Below are 20942 nucleotides of genomic sequence, written 5' to 3' on the forward strand. Positions count from 1 at the left end.
ATGATCACTGTCATTTTTCTTCTGAACTGTGGTGCTTGTTAAAAATAGCCACAACTGAGCGGTGAATTTCGGCATCATTTCAGCTTGTGATGTCCTGCTTTTTGGAATCTGGCATGGCCAGGCAAACATCTCTACACATATTTCATTTTCAAGATGAACAGTTCTGCAAAAAAACTTTACAAATCCTTGTTTTTCATTTCAACATTTGTTGACCAACAGCTACCAGTGCGTCAGCCTTAACTACTTTATGGACAAAAGTCCCGCTGCCACTGGTGGAAAAAAATCAAGTATGCATATATCAAGGCATGCACTCTGCCTTTCCAAATATTTGTGAAAGAATGTTGTGCTCTAAAGAACTCAGTGAATTCGAGCATGGTATTCTCATAGGATGCCACTCTTGCAACAGAATTTCCTTCCTACTAGATATTCCACAGTCAACTGTAAACTGTATTTTTGCAAAATGGAAACATTTAGAAATCACAGCATCCCAACCAGTGCTGAGGCACATGGTGCATGAAATTCACCAGTAATTCCAGACTTCCAAAACTCCTCTGGGATTAACATCAGCACAAAAAGTGTGCACTGGGAGCTTCATGGTATAGGTTTCCATTGCCGAGCAGCTTCTGTAGGTAATGTAAAGGTAGCTCAGTACTTTTGACCATATAGTGTATCTGTTGGTTGCATCAGTACAATCTATGGATGCACAATGTGAACCAAGCTTGCTGGGACTGGTTGATAGTTTACACTTCAGCCTTTTGTCTAAACATGGCTACTTCTGGCACTAAGAACCTCTCAGACTGGGATCCCAGTTTGGAAGATGTAATTTTAATTCTTTGCTGGACAGAAACATACTCAGAACTTTAAAAAGAAGAGATAACATGTTAGACTGAACTGAACTAAAAATTAAAAAGTCAGAATGGGCTGTATTTTAGAAAGGACTATGCTTAACAAAGAGCGCTTTGCTTGCTAAGGCTTGCTGAGGATTTTGCATCAAGGCATTTCAAGGATATTATTTACTGAAGTTGCAGCTTCAATGAAATGACTAATTTGTCTTCTTTGCAGTTCTGAGTCAGCGGGAAACTGCGTCACTCAACTGCATCTAAGCAGCTCAAACGACAGATCATTTTGCACGCCTTTAACAGTTCATTTGGGGATATCTGTGATATGTATAACACCATTACAGCTCCCTGCACTGCACAGAGCTCCTGTGGCTTCAGAATTTAGGACGCCCAGTCACGGGTCAGGAGGCGCGGTGGGCGGAAAGGGCTGGGATTCAGGCAGGGACGCGGGTGCTGGATTTAAAAATAGGACCGGGCGACTACTGCAGCAAGGAGGATAGGGACACACAACACCAAGGAACATATGGTGTAGAGGGGAGACATTCACAGAATCAGAAAGTGTGTGTGGGGGTTTGTGGGGTAGGTTGAGTGAAGGAAGAGGAAAGAAAAAAAATGTGTGTAGAAAAGATTTTTAAGGTTGGACTAAAGGTCATGGATTGTAATGCAGCAATGTGAAGTTTTGCAACTGCAAAATATACACAAGCGCTTGAACAAAAGGAAAGAAAAGGAGAATAATGACCCTCAGTGTGCAGGAAAAGAATTCAGTTGCTACTATACATGAATTATGTTAAAGAAAAACTGATGAAAAGATACACATAAACACCATGTGTATGTGTATTACTTACCGTATCTCATTTGTCTGTGGGCTAACAAATCCAAGTGAGAAAGAAAGGATCAATAACAATCAATGTGCACAGTATGTTTCAAACTAGAGGTCGCCCTTGGTCAAAAACAATATTGCAGGAATGCTGCCAAGGGTTAACAAAAACGTCCAAACCAGCAACTCTTGAATTATGCATTGCAGCTATGATCCTCATCAGAAGCTAAATAGACTTCAAAAGTGCTGTTTGAAGAGTTTTATTTGGTTCTGAAAGCACTTTCGAAACCCATTTTCCCATGAAAAGCCGGCCTGTTTAAGAGGCAGACAAGCGCAGGCAGGATGTGGATGGCAGCGCTCCGTTAATGGTAAAAAACTTTGTTTAATGACTCAATGACGATAACTTTAACCCGAAACAGTGACACAAAACACTGGCCTCTGCAGTTTTAGAATATCACAGAGGGGATTTTTGTAAGTAATTAAAAATCCAGGTTGCCTCTTTCATTTCACAGCCATTTAGATGCAGAACCGTTCAGTAATTCCACAGTGAAGAGCTGCTCCCCTTTCACAGAAAATCACATTTAGAAAAATAGATGGGATGCTATGAGAGTAACTGGGTTTTCAATAACTCGAGCAAACTGCACAGGCGATCCTTTGATTATCACACTTTTTGCTTTTCATTTTCTCCGAGGATTTCTTTATCAGCTCCTCGTACTTTAAATTCCCTGTGAAAGGCATACTTTTGTTTTTGAAATTGGAAATAGTCTATCACAGAAATTGCTCGGCTTTCTATCACTTAGAGATAATAATGCATATCATTTTGGAAAATGAAGCCAATGACTGCCATGAAATCAGGCTAAACTAAAAAGAGTATATCACGTTATCAGTCTAGGGTTACACAGTGAATTGGACTCTGCCTGTAACTACACATCAGCAGTCAAGCAGTTTCTTACCCATTTTAGGTGTCAGGGCGGTCAGGTCCAGGTGGCTATGCTGGTAGTCATGGTGGTGGTTTCCTGTTACGAGAAGAACAAAAGCAAATAAAAGTGTGTCAACATCAGCAGACACAAAGAAAGGTAATAAAAAAGAAGCCCCTTTTTGATTTATTCAGACTGCATTATTATATAGAATAACTGACCCGACTCAAAAGTAATAACAATCAAGTCAAAAACATATTACAAATCAAGTTAAACTAAACCAGTCAGCAGCACAGCAAACATGAGGTATACAGCCCAAATAAAAATAAGATGGTTATAACTGGAATCTAATCCGGTCGTTAAGTGATGACGTGACGAATCCTAATTCCGGGCCTAAAGTAGTCTGCGTTTAATATGGCTTTTGTGTTGTTAACATGTTTAATGTTTTGTATTTTCTTCTATTTAATCTCAAAAGGCTCCTAAAACAGTCAGTGATCACTGTTGACCTCCCTCTGCTTTTATTACCGCTAATCATTTATTTAAGCTCAGTTTTTAAAACCTTAGGATGTAACTAACCTCGTATTGTGGATGGATTATCTCAGTTGTTCTCCTGGCTGAAGTTTGGTCCTTTTACAGCATCCTGCCATGCGATTACATTTGTTCCTGACCACCGAGAACACTCACGTTAACTTTTATTGAGTGGAAAAAAAGTTATCTTGTTTATATTATGCTAACATAGCTGTGTCGCTAGCGATCACGTAGCACATCATTATATACCAGCTAGCCAAACTTCAGTAACCCTACAAACGTCACTGCTGTTTAGTTTTTGGTCTTCATTTATGTTGGAAGTGATAACAGAGCTGTACGTTTTAATTTGTTTCCAAAACCCCGCAGTCAGGACATGCTATATTGTATTTAGATAGAAGCTAGCGAGCTAACTTCCTGCTAACTTCTAACTCCGTTAAATGTCATAAATTCCGTTTTCATGGATGCCTGGATGTTAAACTCAATTGTTACACCTGGTAGAGCAGAACGCTGATCATTTTATTAAAGATGAAAGACTTTAGACAGTTTTTCAACTCTCAGTAATGCCATAGTGATCGTTTGATATATGGACCTGCAGCGGAGTTTAGGTCCAGACACGGCTAGTGATGTCAGACTTAACGACCGGATTACTGTTATAATACTGTTAATATGCCTGTTTGACAACAGCTTATGAAAAATGTCAACGTATCTCCTGGCTCAAGGGATCCAATTTTTGTTTTCGGGGTTTTTCGAAGACTCAGAATCTGAGAACAGATTCTTCTATCGGTCCTATTCAATACATTATACACCCGTGTTATACAGGCCATCCATAGCTGCTGTGCAATACAAATAACCTTGCTTTGCCTTGACAGTCACTACACTTTATGCATTATCTATGCCGCAGTGTTGAAGTAGTGAAAAACTGACCTTTATGAGTTCGGCACGACTGGCTCTTCTATAATAACATGACAAATGTTGTTCTCTATTTCAGCAGAGTATCAGTCAGCCCTTCCATCCACTCAAGTCAGTATTTGCTATATCCCCAGACATGAAAGCTTTGATTTGTTCAGTGTCTCAAGTGAGCAGTAAACTGCCACTGCTCAGTTATGAGCCTGTAAGTGTTTCTTCCATTTGACAGAATCCACTGTTTAGCAGCGCTTTACCAAGATGATTGATTATAGTCACTTTGTCTGGGTACGTGGAAGCGGCTGCACCTCACGGTCATCCATCTTTGCGGCGGGTGTGTCATTTGATGTTGCGCTAATATTGTAATGTGTTGTTTTGTTGGCTATAGAACAAAGCAATATGTTGTGAGACCTCTGTCACTGAGAAGCAATGGGAATTCCAATAAGTGAAAATATTGCCTTTATTCAATTATATCTTCTTTTTTTCCCCCCTGAACAACATACAACTCATGGTTATGCAGTTGTGGCTTATTTCCATTTAAATATGTTCATCTATCATTCAATAAGGCAGTAAAAGCACAGCTCTGATAGCTGCGTGTGAGCTCTTTAAGAGGCTTTGAGCTGATGACAGTGGCTTGAGTTCTGCCTTTGTGAAAGATCGGTGCCCGTAGGTCACCGACGCTGATTTGCCGGTGGGAGTTTGTGACATTTCAGACAAATGTTGACTTTTGCTAACATCCTTAATGTGGAGTTGGTGGAGTCTCTTTTACATTCAGTTAGTTTTTGAATGTAAAGGCTTTGAGAGTTAAACGGTTTTGACTATTTTGGCTAGGTGCGTTGCATCATTATAAAGCATGTCTTCGGTCCGTCCTCCCTGCAGCTGTACTCTGTTTTCCAGTCACACAGGTTTGATCAAGGGGCCAATTATAGCAGCTATAGAAAACCCAGTTAAATTACCCTTCTATGAACAGAGGTTTTGTACCGAGTAAATAACCTTTTACTATCTGAGTAATTGGGGAAACTGCTTTTTCCCCAGAGCAGAAAAACAGACCTCTAGATAAATTTCACACATTAAAATGTACCACAAATGTTTAGCCAAGGTTCAAAAGCTTATCACCCGGCAAAGATGGTTTCGCTTTGAGGTAATCTCCGGTTCAGAGTATGCATGGGTGTGATGCCTTTATATAAATATGAATGGGATCACCAGCATTGTGCAGTGCCTCTGGTACTAAACTGAGCACATATCGGAGACCTAAAGAAAAATATTAAATATTATATATACATACAAAAAAAATAAATCAGATCTAGTCCCATGCATGGCAACATGGAGCATGGAGCTCATTCACATCAAACTCAGTTACTCATGAGGCTGGAGTCTCTATTTCTTTAGATGTGTTTGGTCAGCAAGCTGACATTTCACATCAAATATATGAAATTTAAAGTCCGTGCCTTCAAATAAACTGACAGCTAAAGAATCCTGCTACATATTAAGAATTACAGGGGATTACCAAATGAAGTGAAGGTAACTTGATGCAAAAAGTATTTTGTTTTTAAAAGTAAGAAGAAAATCTCCCCCACTAGAGAACATCAAGTGCGTCATGCAAAGCCGAGCCTTTTAAAAGATGTCCTCTTTCACTAAAGCCTGAAACCCAGCAGGACGACAACACAACAAAACTCTTAGGGCTATGCAGTCTGCTGCAACAGCAGTGCACAGATGCACTACAGATGCATTACATAGATAAGGCTTAACACTGTTTTACATACAAAACCTGGCAGTTTAATGCACTACTGAAATATACTGAAACATGTGGGTATAATTAATAGCCTTCACCCATCTGCAAAGGTAATGCCATTAGTCTATCCAACCATACATCTACCCATCCATTTTCTTCTGCTTATCCAATTCAGGGTCATGGGAGGGTTGGAGCCTATCCCAGCTGCCACAGGGCTGAATGCCGTCAGGCTTTTGGAAAAGACTGCACGTATTTGCTCTTATTTAACCACTGAATGTTAAAGCTCAGCTGACAGTCGATGCTTTTAGCAAAGCTCAGATTCAGATTGAGACTGTGCCGACCAGTCGAGTTCTTCTAAACCAAAATGTAAAAATAAATAAAAAGATTCTTTATGTACCCAGGTTTTTACTGCGACTGTCACCAGAGTTGAAAATGATCTTGTATGAAAATTTCCCTTTACTGGAACTAATGAGCCTTAACAAGAGAAGAGCCTCAGACTAAAGGTAGAATGAGAGAATACTGATACTGAGTACTGTTATTAAAGTGTTATTAAAGTGCTAAACAGCAGTCACTCGAGTACGGAATCAAAAAAGTGGAGCAAATGTCAGTTTTGTCATTCACACAGAGATAGTGGCATGTTGAATGCATCAGCGTGTACTGAAAAAGAACACACCGTCTAGGTGTTAATACATAATGCAGCAGCTCTCACTGTCAGTAAAGTGTGTCACATGGATTGGCTGTAGTAATTCAGGCAGATCTGTCACAAATGAACTGAATGCTTCCAGGTTCCAGCGGGTGGACAGAGGGGATCCCACTGTGACCCAGATCCATTTTAAACGCCTCGCTCTGGGGGAAGCTGATGGACAGACGCTGGCTACCGAGACAGCCCATGCTATGTCATTATGCTGGCAGAGTGTGAAGTACCATGTGGACTTGGTGGGACAGATCACCTCATTTTGCCCTTCTACATATGCATGTGTTATGGAGAGGCCAGTTTACAGAGGAAGACGAGTTTCTCTAGAGCCATTCAGGATTTTAAGCTCTCATGTATCTGTAAAGGGAAGCTATGATGGATACATTGAATTATTACTAACACTTTACAATCTGACACAGAGTAACTACATCTGTAAAAAAAAAAAAAAGAAGCAGTTTAGTGACATTTTGTGTATTTGGCAACTACAAATTTATGATATATAATAAATTAATGTCGCTTTTTTGAACTGGAAAAGTGAAGTGAGGCAATTTGACTAACCACATAACGCAACAGATGAATAGAGCACTACTTGTGGGAGCCCACTTGTGTTATTTGTTAATGTTGGTGGAAAAAAATGGAATAAATTCCCAAATCAAAGCAAAATAAACTGAAAAACGTGTATACAGAAACTGAAAACTAAAATTTAATGTGACACCAGACAAGATGAGATGCTTTGGATATTAAATTCAGCAGTCATGTTTACACCTCTGCTATACTGACGACAATTACATAATTCTGCACATGCTATTTATCAGATTTCCTCTACAACCTTCGTCAAAGCTGAACTAAAGAAATGACACATTTTAATTAGCAACTTTGGTCAACCTAAAAACCCTACTGTGACTCAACTATCACTACAGCTTACATTTAAATTGCCAGCTGGTTCTCTGCTGTTTTGTCAAAGGCAGGACTGCCTTGACTTTGTAGAGAGATGCACAAGGTGTTCTTGGGCACTGGTGTATATATATATATATATATATATATATATATATATATATATATATATATATATATATATATATATATATATATGATTATGATATGTTTTATGATTATGATATGTTTTATGATTATACTTACTTGTAATTGCTTTACTTTCCTGAAACAAATGACTTTAGTCATTCATGTTTGAATGCCTTCTATGCACAGCAACGTTTTAGACAGGCACAGTTTTACATACATTTTACATACAGGGATATATATGGGAGATATATGCACTACTGCACTACACTAAGGAAATTGAGGCAGGTTGGAAAATACTGACAAGGTAGAAATATTTAAAAGTTATACAGGTAAAAAATTGTTGTGTAAAGTGCTGTTTTTTGTTTCTGTTAAGTATTGCAGCATCGACAGCGATCAACTCGAAGGAAAATGACGGAGGCAAAAATGTCCTTAATATTTTGGGAACTTTATTCCACATCAACATGCGGCAAAACTTTTCCTCATGGGTGCCTTTTTTGTTGTTGTATACTTTTTTTTCCCTCAGGGGCGTGATGACTCAGCATACGTGCCCTTACAATGAAACAGTGCCTCCTTGTGGTGACAACTATAATACTGTCTCTCTGTTAAACAACAGTTACCATAATGCAGTTAAACACACTGTACACCATGAGTACACACAATGAATATCTTAACAGTTTCCCCAGGGGGCTCATCAGAAATGGAAGGAAAAACTGTGTAACCCAAAGAGATGGAAAAAACAAACGAAATTTTAAAAAAAAGTCAATCGCGGGCAAAGTAAATAGGAAGGGGAGAAAAAAGCAGGACCTAAACTTAGAAAACTGAGAGAAACGAGGGATAAAAACAGCTGACAAGAACAAAGAAGAGCATATGATCAGGACCATTTAATACTCAGGGCTGAGTGGAGACTGGTGGGGAACGAGTCACAGGTGAAGTTACTCAAGACAAGCACACAGGGGGAGGGGCAAAGCAAGACAGATGAAAACAGACTATCAGAATAAAACAGGAAATAAACACATACCTGAAACAAGGTGAAACTACACTGAAGGAAAGTAAACCTTTAAAATGAACCAGAAAGTAGACAAACGACAATTTAACTGAAACAGGGGGACAGACATAGAAAGAGGGAGTAGACAGGTAAACACCAAGGATACTAAAACAACTACTGTACTCTGAAAAATGTAGACAAAAATTAAAACACAGAATCAGAAAAGAGAAAATGTGAGTCAGAAAGCTCACGATCTACTAGAACAAACAAACCTTTTAAAAAACAATGACAAGGACATCCTGTATGACTTTGGACTACACTTGTCTAATTAACTGTGATCTCACTCGACGATATTTCTTTCGTCTGCTAATTTTTAGGCCATGGCACAGGAACGTGTTATCCCATTATTATTTAACTGTTGTCCCTTCCAAGCATAGACAGTATGAACAAAGGGGTAAATCCGACGCATGCCCTGAAAAATCCTCCTTACACACTCTTGGAGTGACTGTAATCTACTTTTAGATATGACCCAAAATGACTGATTGCATCTATAATAATATCACAAAAGCATTTATAGGTCAAGATTTCTATAGGAACAGGCTCCACCCCCTGGCAGCTATTAAAAGAACACAGACTTAAGACCCCCTGCTTTAAATCTGCACTCCCAGCTTCACTTTTTAGACTCGGAAGCAACATCCATCTTTTATGGTTTCACAACACCAGCTGGTGGTGCAAACGATTCTTTTTCCCCTTCTTTCTTTCACCAAAAAATAAATTACTTGCTACTTATTAATCAGACATTTTCTTGGAGGACACACATGAAGTTACAAAGAGTTAGACTTCATGAACATTCAGGGGAATGACTTTAGATAAGGCATGCAACGTTCAGTCGTTTATTGGCTGCAGCCCATCTTTGATGAGTTTTGGAAGGTTGTTGCTCATCTCAGCGTATCGGGTATTTAAAAATTCTCAGTGTCATTTTTCACTTTCTGCACTCAGCGTAATTATAGCATTTCTCTGTGCACATGACTTCATCTTATTTCATTCTACAAGTAAACCACATCTGACTGAAATCATCTCATCCTGTAAAGACCAGGATTTGAAAAAAAAAAAAAACAGGAAAGAAATCCTTTCACCAATCCTTTCATGCTTTTCCATCTCACATGGTGCTGTGGTGAAAAGGAAAGTTGCTTCATTTTGCTTATTTAAACGCCGGTGTCTAACATTAACGCGATCCACACAAGTCTCAGAGCCTTACCCACACGCTGCCACGAGCTTGACCGATGGTGTTTCGGGGAGCACGGCTTCTTGGAGTCTGTGAATTACTAACAAGGATAAGCACAGATTTATCTGATGTCTTCTTCGATATGTCAGAAGTCACATCACACAAAGCTGCCGTTATCCTTGCCGTGAAATAGAGGACTCCATGAACCAGAAGGCTGAAAAAGGATAGGAAACCTGAAGAATCCAAGTAAGCAGCTGAAGTTGGAACAAACAGATTTATAAAAAACAAAAGCAGGCTTGCAACTGGCCAGAAGTGAAACGGATTACTGAAGAACATATTCACAAACCGTCTCCCCACCCCAAAGGTTTATCTAAAGCTTTCTCCTTCGACACGCCTTTCCATCCACTTATAGTTTGGCTCTGTTTTTCTTGGTTTAGGAGCATCCTTTCCTCCACTGCAGAGAAATCTCTGCTACATCCTCCAGTGTTTTTGGGGGGGATCTTTTTGTTAGCTGTTCTTCCTGTTTCAATAAAGCCAGCCCTGTAAACAAATGCTTTTCCCATTTTAGTGTGGAGAAGCTCAACTTGTGTACACACAGCTCTGACCTTCACCCCATCCAACACTTTAGGGATGAACTGGAAACAGAATGTCCAGCTTTAATGGAGCAAAAAGTGCAATGCTTTTACAGAAATACACAAAAGTCCTCCTTTAGTGTGAGTGTTTAAAGTGCAGACGTTCCAGGAAAATCCATTTTAGCAAAAGATCCATGAAGGTTCACAAGGTTCACAGTAGATTTAAGCAAATTTAAGTCAGCTATCCAATGTGTAATGGATTATAATAGAAATATATAATATGTGCAGCTTTTGATATTTGGAAAGCAGACTGACCTTTTCACTCCCCACAGGGGATAGACACCAAACTCTGGACACCACAGCTATGATACTAACTCCTTCTTTGCTGGATGGTAGTCCCACAGCGCTGACACTGGGCGAATCGAAATTAGCGACATCGTGAAGTCACCGACGTCTTATGTTCCATAAAAGTGTGCTCGACGTGTCGGCATAGCAATAAACTGAACATGAGTACCTGAACCGTCACTCAGCCACTGACCTCATTAAAAACAACGAGAATGTGCACATATCGTTAATGATTCTGCCAAAAGATTTCTTTTTATTAGAACTTTTTCTTCGCATCAATGCAGTGTCCTCTCAGAAGCAAGAATGCCGACATCTCTGCATTCATTTCAGAGTAGCTCTCATTAAATGACCACATTTAATGAGAGCTGTAATTAATGAGCAACGCTGAATTCCTGTTCTAGCGTCTTCTGTCTGTGGAAAGTTGGGCAGGCTGAAGGAGAGGAAGCGAGAACATAGACAAGCTGCTCAGTATTAAAGGAAAACCCCAGAACTCTGTGATCATACTTGTAAAACACACGTGCTCATTGGTTCAGATGAAACTATATTCTGTGCTCCTGAAAGATTGTTTTAATGCAGTATTAGTTAAAATACAGCCTTCATTGTCAGACTCACTGTGACAGTCCCAAGCTGATTTTCTATTTGCTGTTTTAAACCAGGTGTAATGATCGACGAATGGTAGACTGAGAGACTGAAGCACACTGCAGACTCATGGGCTTGCAACCTGTCAATCATAACCTGCTTTATCCTTCAACTTGTGACTGAGACCAGTAAAGTGTTAACAGAGGATTTTAAGCAAGTGAAACAAATGCTAACTTTCCCACAGACTTATGCTGTTTCCCCCTGGTGGCCATTGGAAGGAATTGCACTGCACTGCCTTCACTTTTCAGAAGGTCCGTCAATCTTTTAATTGGCGAGACCTGATTGCTACTTCAATTTTTCACAAAAAAACTGTAGTTATATTAGTAACAAACCTCCTGCTTGTTGCAGCTCTTCAGTTCAGTAGTTGTTGTTTTACCATTTTTAGATTGAACTTTTTGGCCCATTGCTTTTTGCTGATTTTATTTTTTTAATGCCAAAGAATATGTTTACAGACTTTTTGTGTGTAACCAAGACAGATTATAGCTCAAGCAAAAAGCTGAATTTAATAAGCCTCATTGCATGAACAGAAGCAAATGAGTAAAAACTGGCAAAGCGTTTTAATTCTCATTATAGATGTAAAGGAAATCATTGATGTAAAGGAAAGACAGGAGAGTATTCAAAAAACAAATTATCCAGTAAGTTATTTTCCATAATTGCGCTCCGTGTTTTCCCGTAATTACATTGGTCGTTTGGCACGGAGCAACTGTTGATAAGCAGACTGATGAAACGATGAAATGAAGGAGAAATGGGCAGGTTTTGTCAAGACACCACAAACTGGAAAATTGCAACTGGGATCTTTTAATGACTTTGTAATTATGAGGCAGCCTCATCTGCTCGTTGGCATTTAACAGAGAGCTCACGGAATACTAAAATTAAATGTTTATGTCTTTCCCTTCAATTTGGGAATGCATTTCATTTTAGTTACAGCTAATTGGAGTTCGTGCAAGTTTAGACTTTCATCAGTGATGACTGCGCAGTCAGGCGTCACGCAAGCTTCAGAGTGAACTAGAAAATCGCTCTGAACAAACAGCTGAAGAATGCTCTTTGTTTAGTCTCTGATGTGCACTTCCACACTCTGAAAACAGACGAGTGCAGTCTCTGTTTCCAGTGATTTAGTATGTTTTTAGTTGTTTGTCAGCCTGTCAGTTGTGCCCTCAGTTCTGACAGATGTTGGTCTGTTTTCAAAGAGCTCTCCCTCTTTGCCGAAAAGAACAGACCGGAGAACCGAGACGACTGTCTTGGCATTACATGATGGCTTCCCACCAGGGGCCCGCGAGGCCGAGGATCTTTGTTTCTCCAGTATCGATTAGGGATTGTGTGTCACAGCTCTTGGATGCATCATGTGCTCCTGACATGCTTTTTCCAGTCAAGAGGAGGCGCAGCCTGTTGTTTTCCCCTCTCCTCCTGTGACCTTGTGACTTTTTAACAAAAAGAAGAAAATACCTGCAGACCCTGCAGGGCAAAAAGCAGTAACACATAGGTGTGGAGGGACAAACCTAAGCTGTGTTTATGCACAATATTTCTTTCTGTGCCAAGGCTGTGCTCCCATTCTGGGAATGCGCTCCGTACTTTGCATTTTGTGGGCTATCTGAAGGAATCAAGGCTCTTTAATAATCGGCTCTCCCATCTCTATTCTACTTATCACACAACAAATTATAAATAAATTCAAGATTAAGGCTTCAAGATCATTCAGCTATAATCAGCTACAGGGTTACAATTTCTAGAGTAACACCTAAATCTCATCTTCAATATGTGGCTACTGTTTTAATCAAGTTTGAGCTGGAGGAGGTGGAGTCTGGTGACCGGGAGGTCTTCTTAGACCGCTGTCGACCTTAAATCACAAATTCTCAGTTTCGTCTGTTCATCGTCGTTGTGAAAGGTTTGGTCGATCAGCAGAAGGTTTCAGTTTACAGCATGAAGGTTGGGAATAGGTGCTTTACTATGTACTGCAAGATGATAAGTTGAGCCATCTGCCTTTTCAGATATCCAAAGAGAGAAAAAACATTATTAAGGTTAACACTAGCTCCCTTTTTTTAGCTCTGTTTTTGGTCCCCTCCATCTGATTCTTTAGCTGCTATCTGCTGCTTTATGGTCACCAGTTTAGTGGTGTGCAATGGGTTTTTAGAGGTTTTGCTCAGAAAACTAATTATAGAATAGAATAGAATAATCCTTTAATTGTCCCACAAGGGGAAATTTGGTTGTAACAGCAGCCAAAAAGACACATATACAAACAAACAGTACACAGGACACAGAACAGAAACATACACAATTTTCTTACATATCTATATATTTACATATTTATACTCAAGGATGCTCTTCGATGGGTCACGGCAGCTTAACATTTAAAGTTCACACGATTTCAACCATTGCTAATATCTGTTGTGTCAGAGGAACAATAAATATTTGAGTATATTAATGTATATACACTAGCACTGTGAGGCTTTTACTCTGTGTATATGTTAGGCCATTTATTTCCCAGGCTAACCTTGAAAAGCAGCATCAGTGTCTTGCCATTTACTGACTACTGAGATGATCTTTTTCCGGGAGGCTTCAGTGTAAGTGGGTGTTATTTTACAGCCTTTCTGGCTCCCTGCATGTCTTTGAGTTGCTTTGTCTCCTTCACACTTCTGTCACATTCACAGAATTAAAGCAACAAACGCCCATTCCTCCGCCGCCTCCTGAGTAATGTGCGATGATTACAACAGATAATTACATCTATTTACATATAAATGTGATTGATATTTTTCCTACAGAGCTTCAGCTTCTTTAAGCTGCTGCCGGAGACGTTTGGCACTGATCTTGTTATAATCTATCCATAATATTTGGATCCTCCATCTGAAGTTACCTAATTAAATGATCATTCGCGACAAGTAAACAATCGGAGATGATGACGCTAATTAATGACGGCGCAACGCTGCGAGGCCGTATGTGTGGAGAGACGCTGCTATGGCATCTCACAGTGTTTATTCGAAGACTTGTGATTATAAGGAGTCAGATGTTGTGTTTTCTCAGTTGCATACTCAGAGTGACTGCAGAGGCCACAGGCTTAATTGATGAGGTGCTGTCATCCACAATATCGACCACCCTCATAAGAATCTCAAATGAACACTCCAGCGATAATGCCAGCACTCGTTAAAATCTGAGCGCAGTGGGACTTTCGGAAATGTCAAGACAAACCCAAATGGTTTCAAAACAGGAGGACCTTTTAAAATAGATGCCACAAACCCCATTTTCATAACAACGAGCAACAATATCTTGATTGTGCATTCATAATTTTCAGATCTCCCTGCTGTGCTTTTTAATTTTTACTGGCCCTGCCTGAAGAGACCATTTGCTCACCCTGTGCAGCCTTGTGTCAAACATGCCCGGCAGTCAGGTCGCGCCTCAACAGGTACATAGTCAGATTACTTATTAAAACGTTGGCTTTAAGCCCAAAAGGTCGGCAGCTTGCCACTTGGCTGCAGGTGCAAAATGCGGCTGGCAGGAGGTTTGACCTCGGGTCAAAATGATCCTTGATTTCCTTTGACGTACTGTAATAATTCTGACACACTTAGAAACTTTTACTCATTAGCTGCTGAGGATTTCGGTGTAGCACCTGTCACATTCGTGAGATGATCTTATACACAGGCAGTATAAAGTTGACTGATGTATGCCTCGTACAGCCTTTTCACGAACAGTTTGGTGCACATAATCCTCTCACTATTTAAAGAAAGGCTATCTTCACAAAGTTTAAGTGTCATATATCTACAGCATGGTCAGTTTATGAAGCTCACAGGCTTTCCTTGCAAGCTTGACTGACTGTAAGGACAAAATGTATGTTCCCTGACTGGGTCATGGGGGGGTTGGTCAATGCAACTGGTGATATTGTTGGAAATAAGTATAAAGTGCTGCACCCAGTCTGCATTTTACTTGCAAACTACTGGTGACCGTGACAATGTAGTAGTGACCAAAGCAATCCCCAGGAGGTTTTTGGTGAAGCTAATTTCACGCGGTGACAGCTAGCAACCTCCAGCAGCCACTCACCAACCAGCGAGGGAACACACACTTTTCCCTAGCAGCTGGAGTTTTGCAGGGGATCACTTACTGGTTTCCAGGCCTGAATGACTCAAAGTGTCAAGCAAAACAATAACAACTTGTTTCACAGGCCTCTATCAGACAGCTGCTAGTAATATGGGGCATTTAATAAAACCCAATACATCCTGAGCTTTGATATTTAAAGACTACAGCTGTAGTTTGCATTCCTCACCAATCTATACCTTAAAAATGAGCCTTTGAAAACCCTTGAAAATATTTAGTCTGAATAAACCCTTTCAGGAGGTTGAGATGAATATAAGCCACACATGACAACAAAGAATGTGGTTCACTTCTCGGCCTCTCTCAGAGTTGAACTAACACTGCTTTATTTAAAGCAAGCAAGGTGATCTTCGCTGACCTTAACTCCCGATGCTCTCGGCTATTTTTTGTAATTTCATTTATCAGTAACATCTCCACAACTGTAAGGCCAAACTGAATACATTCAGTGCCTCCGCACCATCACCTGGAAAGAGTGAGATATGTGAAAGTCCAGCAGAAATCCGGTTTAACTTCAGCCCCATCAAAATTCTAATCAAAATTCAAAACAGTGACTTTTTATGACGAGTCAGTGGCACTGTTGCATCTATAAAGTCAGTGTTAGTATTATGCACACTGAATGTGCCAACCCTTTTTTAAAAATGTCAGGGGTTCTGTTTTAGTAATTGGCATTATCCTCAGTGCAGGAATTACACAGTTTGGAAAGGCTCAAACAAAGAGGTAAAATAAACCAACCTTAGAGGACACATCTATGAAGATGACCAGCTTGTTTTCTTTTACACCTGCCATGACGACCAATATCTATTAGTTTTAGGTGTGGAATCTTTTTTAGGTGATGTCATGTACATTTTTAACATATGTTTGTCTCCTCTAGTGGATTTATTCTCAGGTTTTGGGATATACTTCATCAATATATAACACTTGAACAAAATCCAGCCAGTACATACATACATATATAGTCACAGAGAGGAAACGGAGGCTTTGGAAATTGAACTGAAAAGAAGCATGCACCTCTGGACAGAAGGGTCTTTAGACAAATTTGCAACAAATATTTTTTCAAACCAAGCTTGATTTTTTGGATCCAAATGAACAGATTGGACCAATCAGACCACTGCATGTTGCAACAGGTGCAACGTGCCCTGGTACTTAATATACAGTGATACACAAACAGGAAAATGTTACTGTTTTACCTCAGACACAAAACAAGACATCAGCTCTCTGAATGATTCCTCTGCTTCCTCAGATGAGGTATGAATTATGTCCAGCTGCCTCTTTGTCATGAGAAGTGAATAAACCCAGAATCTCATTTTCTTCCTTCTCTTGTTTAGAAACATCAGCTCATCATCGCTTGATGTTGATAAACTTCTTTTCCAAGTGCATTTTGATGTTTTTATTGGATTACACAAAAAGTTTGTGTCACTTTTTTGCAACTCACTCGGTGTGTAATGGCCTTAAGACTATATGGTAACCATCCATCCATTCATTATTTAAAAGAACAATATTATATAGAAGTTTCCAAATGCACACTTCAAGTCCTGTTGGCAGGTTTAACATCCCATATGGAACAGATATATATCAATCTTATAAAGTTTGTATCGGTCTTGTGTGAAACTCGTATGAAAAGCATACAAGAGTGAAAACAGATATAAGATCCCTTGAAAAATTATATAAATGAAACTTGTATGTTTTGGATATTTACTAAAACAATATATGAAAGTAATGAGAAAGTGGTCACATTCATGAGTAAATCATATAAGCCTTCTATGATTCACTATATTTCTTTTCCATATGTGATAAAAGTTGAATGTACTGTCACCTATCAGTTTGAGACGTCCTGTTTGAAGCCTTAGCCTGAAGATTGTCATCTCTGATATTTTAAAGTTGGGCGTGACAGTTGAGGAGTGGCTCTTACAGAAAAGCTGAGGGTCACTGCGCACCCACTTAGCAGTCACAGGCTGTCCTGCCTTAGAGCAGAGCCTGTTTTATAATCCATTTGACTGTAAATATGAAAATACAAAATGAACATTATTCCCACTGGCTCCACTTTTAAGATTTGAAAGCTCGGTCATCTGACACATGAACATGAACCCTGTGTGACTCCTTGAGCTACAACTTTGAGAGATTTCTCAGCAATGACACATTTCTCAGCACTGAAACGAAATGCACTATGTTCAAATATATGATATATGTCAAATATAAATATATGGAGAATATGATGATTGATATCGAAAACCATCAGTTTTATCAATTTAATAAGTGGAAAACCCAAATATGTACTTTCTGAATCGACTGTATCAGCCCGCTCAAGGTTTCCTCGAGTGAAAACAGTTATTCTGTTACAAAAAAGCCGCTCAGTGTTTGTATAACCGCAGCCTGTACCCTGCAGTTTTGCCACTAGTACAAAGGTAAACATGTGGCATTAACAATTTGACAATTACAATGCCAAGTAACAACACGGCAGTCCTTTTATAAAGCAAGTTAATTGACTCTTTTCTTAGGAGGTCTTTTTATACTCTGTGTCTCCACAGCATTTGGTTGTCTACCCCACGCTCAAAGCACCCCCCGTGGTGCTGACTGCAGGAGTGACTACTAATTAGACAACAGCAGGGATGTGTACAGTAAAATGGTATTGCTATATAACTTGACTTTAAAAACTGCTTCTTTATGTGTCTTTTTTCATGCGTAATCTTTTGCTTGAAATATGATCCTGACTTGAGGCAGGTGTCAAATATACAGAGGAAATGAAAACTCATCAGCTGCAATGTTGCTACCTGTCAGGACAGAAATACGCCGAGTGAAATCAGAAGAAAATAAAAATCACACAACTAAGTGAACATTTCTGGGGATTCAAAATACTTTTCTACCCAAAATCTGAAAGGCTGAATTTCAAAAGGCTGAGATAAGATAAGAAGTAAAGGAAACAAGGGAAGATAAGGAGCAGGTGAGAGGCCAGAGATGAAAGGAAGGATTGAAAGAGAATGAATGTCTATGAAGGTTTGTGTCAGAGCTTTTGAAGACATGTCTGGTTCTTACAAAAGGAAGGGTCAGTGAACAGATAAGGGTAGAATGGGTGGTCTGCCATATGCACAGGTGAAGAAATCCCACACTGCCAAACAAAAGAGAATGGAAAACACAGGTGAGAATGAAGGATGGATGCATCCTCCAAGGGATGCCAGACATTTTCTGACGTAGGCGATAACAAAGAGGTGAAGATGAAGAAAGGTGAAATAGACTAGGACCTTGATGTGTTGCTCTTTCTGTTCAAACTAGAGAAATAATGGTAGAATTTGCTCATATTGCTTTTCTTTCATGGAAATTCAGGGTTAAATGTGTGGTATAGACATACCTAAAGGTTGTGTTTGGTGTTTATGCCATGGCTAATGCACTGCTGTGGTCCTACACTAGGTTTTCTTTTATCTAGTAAAAGAAAATTTAGCAACATATAAGGGAAAAAAAGAAGATATCTCTCCTAACCTATGGTTTAGTCAGTAACCCAGATGTTCTCAATACAATGATGTGGACAAGCTTCACATTTCTAAATAATTTTAAGCCTTACCAAAACCTCAAACAAGCTGAGTGGCTCTCATTTCTTCTTTTATTCACCAAATCGATCAGACATCAGATCCATCTGCAAAGGCTCGTTTTCCCGAGTGGTAGTAAATGAAAAACATCTATGCCTCCCTCTGTAGTGACATTTGCAAAACCAATACTAAGTCTCGCTGCCCTCAACCTCCTCCCCTTACAAACAGCTACTCGCTTTGTTCAGTTTAATACCTTAAATGTAGACTCAACGAAACAGTTTCCGCCTTAAGTAACCTAAACAATGGACCCTGCTCTTTTTGCAGAATGACAAGTGTATAGTCAAGACACGATAAGCACCAGGGTATCCATTCAAAGATGCGAACTAAGAGAAAACTAGAGTCAAGCGACAGTTTGTAAGACTGATTTGCATTGTGCCTTCAGGTATCTTGGGGGAGTGTAAATGAAATTTCTGCAACCTCTTGTCATCTATCCGAAGACTCCTGCTGTCAGGGAGCCTCCACCAGCCACATTTTGATCTTTGCTTTTATGTCTCTCAATGCTTTGTCTCGCCTCTAACCAAACATGTGTTTTAATTAGACTCAGAAAGAAGCTGCTTCACTTTTCATCTGTTTTTTCTTTCAAAACTTGAACCTAAAATATTATTTATTATTTACTCAGAAAGAAGATTGCATTAGCAGAGGCAAAGATTTCTTTATGTGTTTACTGCAAATATGTGCCTGTGGATAACACAGCGTGACGATCGCACAGACAGCACTTATTTATATATATATATATAATAAGACAGGAAATTGCATTTTGATGGCCTGAAAACTAAATAAAAACTGAAACTAGACAAAAGTGAGAGATGAAAAGACTCGTGCAAGTCTGTGAATATGGGAACAAACAACGTCCAGCCGCTTCCCACAAGACAGAGTGATGCACTAACAAGCTCTCAGAGTGCCTCGTTTTTCCACCTCTTGCTGTTTCTGTTCATTTTGGGTGCCAGACACATCTGTCTGCGAGCCTGCAAAGGTTATGACTGCTCGGAGATGAAATCCTGGTGGGCATTGCATGACTGGAATCCACATAGAGATTCAGGTGTCTATCAGTGTCTGCTGTTGCTCCTGACAAGCAAACCTAATAACAAAACAAGAGCTTTGGAGGCGTGAGAGCTGCTGATGATAAACGAGTGTGTTCAAATCCGGGTGGAGGCACCAGTGCGCTGCACCACAGAGCAAAATATATCAAGCATAAATCAGAGTGTCTGCAGGGGATTGATTAGTTGATACTAATGAACTCCTGCCAATGCCTTGCATTTTTAACTACTCCATGATGAACGTCTCTGCTATGACTGAGCAGCAGGATATTTTATTTTAGCTCGAAACTATTTCAACTCTTGGAAAAAGTACAGTTTAGTGTACTTCAAGTCTGCTTGAATGGTTTTGGGCAGGAGAAATCTTAACACTAGACCACACAGCTTGTAAAATGGTTTGGGGAGCACCCTTTCTCTGCTTCAACATGTCAGTATTACAGGTGCTTTTGTGGGTAAATGGGAGCTGAAAGAGTCCAACAACTGGTGGAAACCCTGCCTGCTTTTATAATACCACATTATTGTGGAACTATTATGCTTTCCCTTATGCACTGTCATATATAAACAGCAGTGAATTCATATTACTTTGGCCAAAGTTTCAAATCACGAGGTCGGTATATGTAAAAATCATCCATGGGAGGTTCAGACTGCCCTACATGCTCAGGCTACGTCAACACGAATACGTTTTTGTTTGAAAAAGCATCTTTTTCTCTCCGTTTTGGCCTTCCGTCCACACTGAGACGGCGTTGTTGGTCAAAACGCTCTCCAAAGAGGATACATTTGGGAAAACGCCTTTTCGAAAATGATGACATATTTTAGTCACGTGATGCAGTCATGTGACCAGTTAAACTGAGATAGCTGAGGGCATTATACAGCGGTTGTTTTGTTTGCTCTCAGGTTTGACAGCCCTGTTAAAGATTAATATCAGTCTGTACATGTGACCAGACTAGCTTTTCTTCAAATTCTTTAACTCTCACTCGCTTTTGTAACTTTGTACTTTTGTGTTACTCGCAGCAACAACTCCACCTCATTGTTAGTCC

General features: G+C 39.7%; 1 protein-coding gene across 3 annotated transcripts in view; it reads right to left on the reverse strand.

Annotated features, from left to right (window-relative positions):
- shisa6a (shisa family member 6a) overlaps positions 1 to 20942 on the reverse strand; it is an 85940-nt gene that overhangs the window by 11073 nt on the left and 53925 nt on the right. For 2 of the 3 annotated variants that reach the window (XM_026164023.2, XM_080300747.1), the window contains 2 exons: positions 2610 to 2672; positions 1685 to 1705 (listed from right to left, as the gene is read on the reverse strand). In XM_026164023.2, the coding sequence (XP_026019808.1) occupies positions 1685 to 1705; positions 2610 to 2672 (84 nt within the window). The remainder of the gene's footprint in view (positions 1 to 1684; positions 1706 to 2609; positions 2673 to 20942) is intronic. The other variant, XM_080300748.1, reaches the window with a different exon arrangement.

The sequence above is a fragment of the Astatotilapia calliptera genome, chromosome 4 (assembly GCF_964374335.1).
Source record: "Astatotilapia calliptera chromosome 4, fAstCal68.1, whole genome shotgun sequence".
NCBI lineage: Eukaryota > Metazoa > Chordata > Actinopteri > Cichliformes > Cichlidae > Astatotilapia > Astatotilapia calliptera.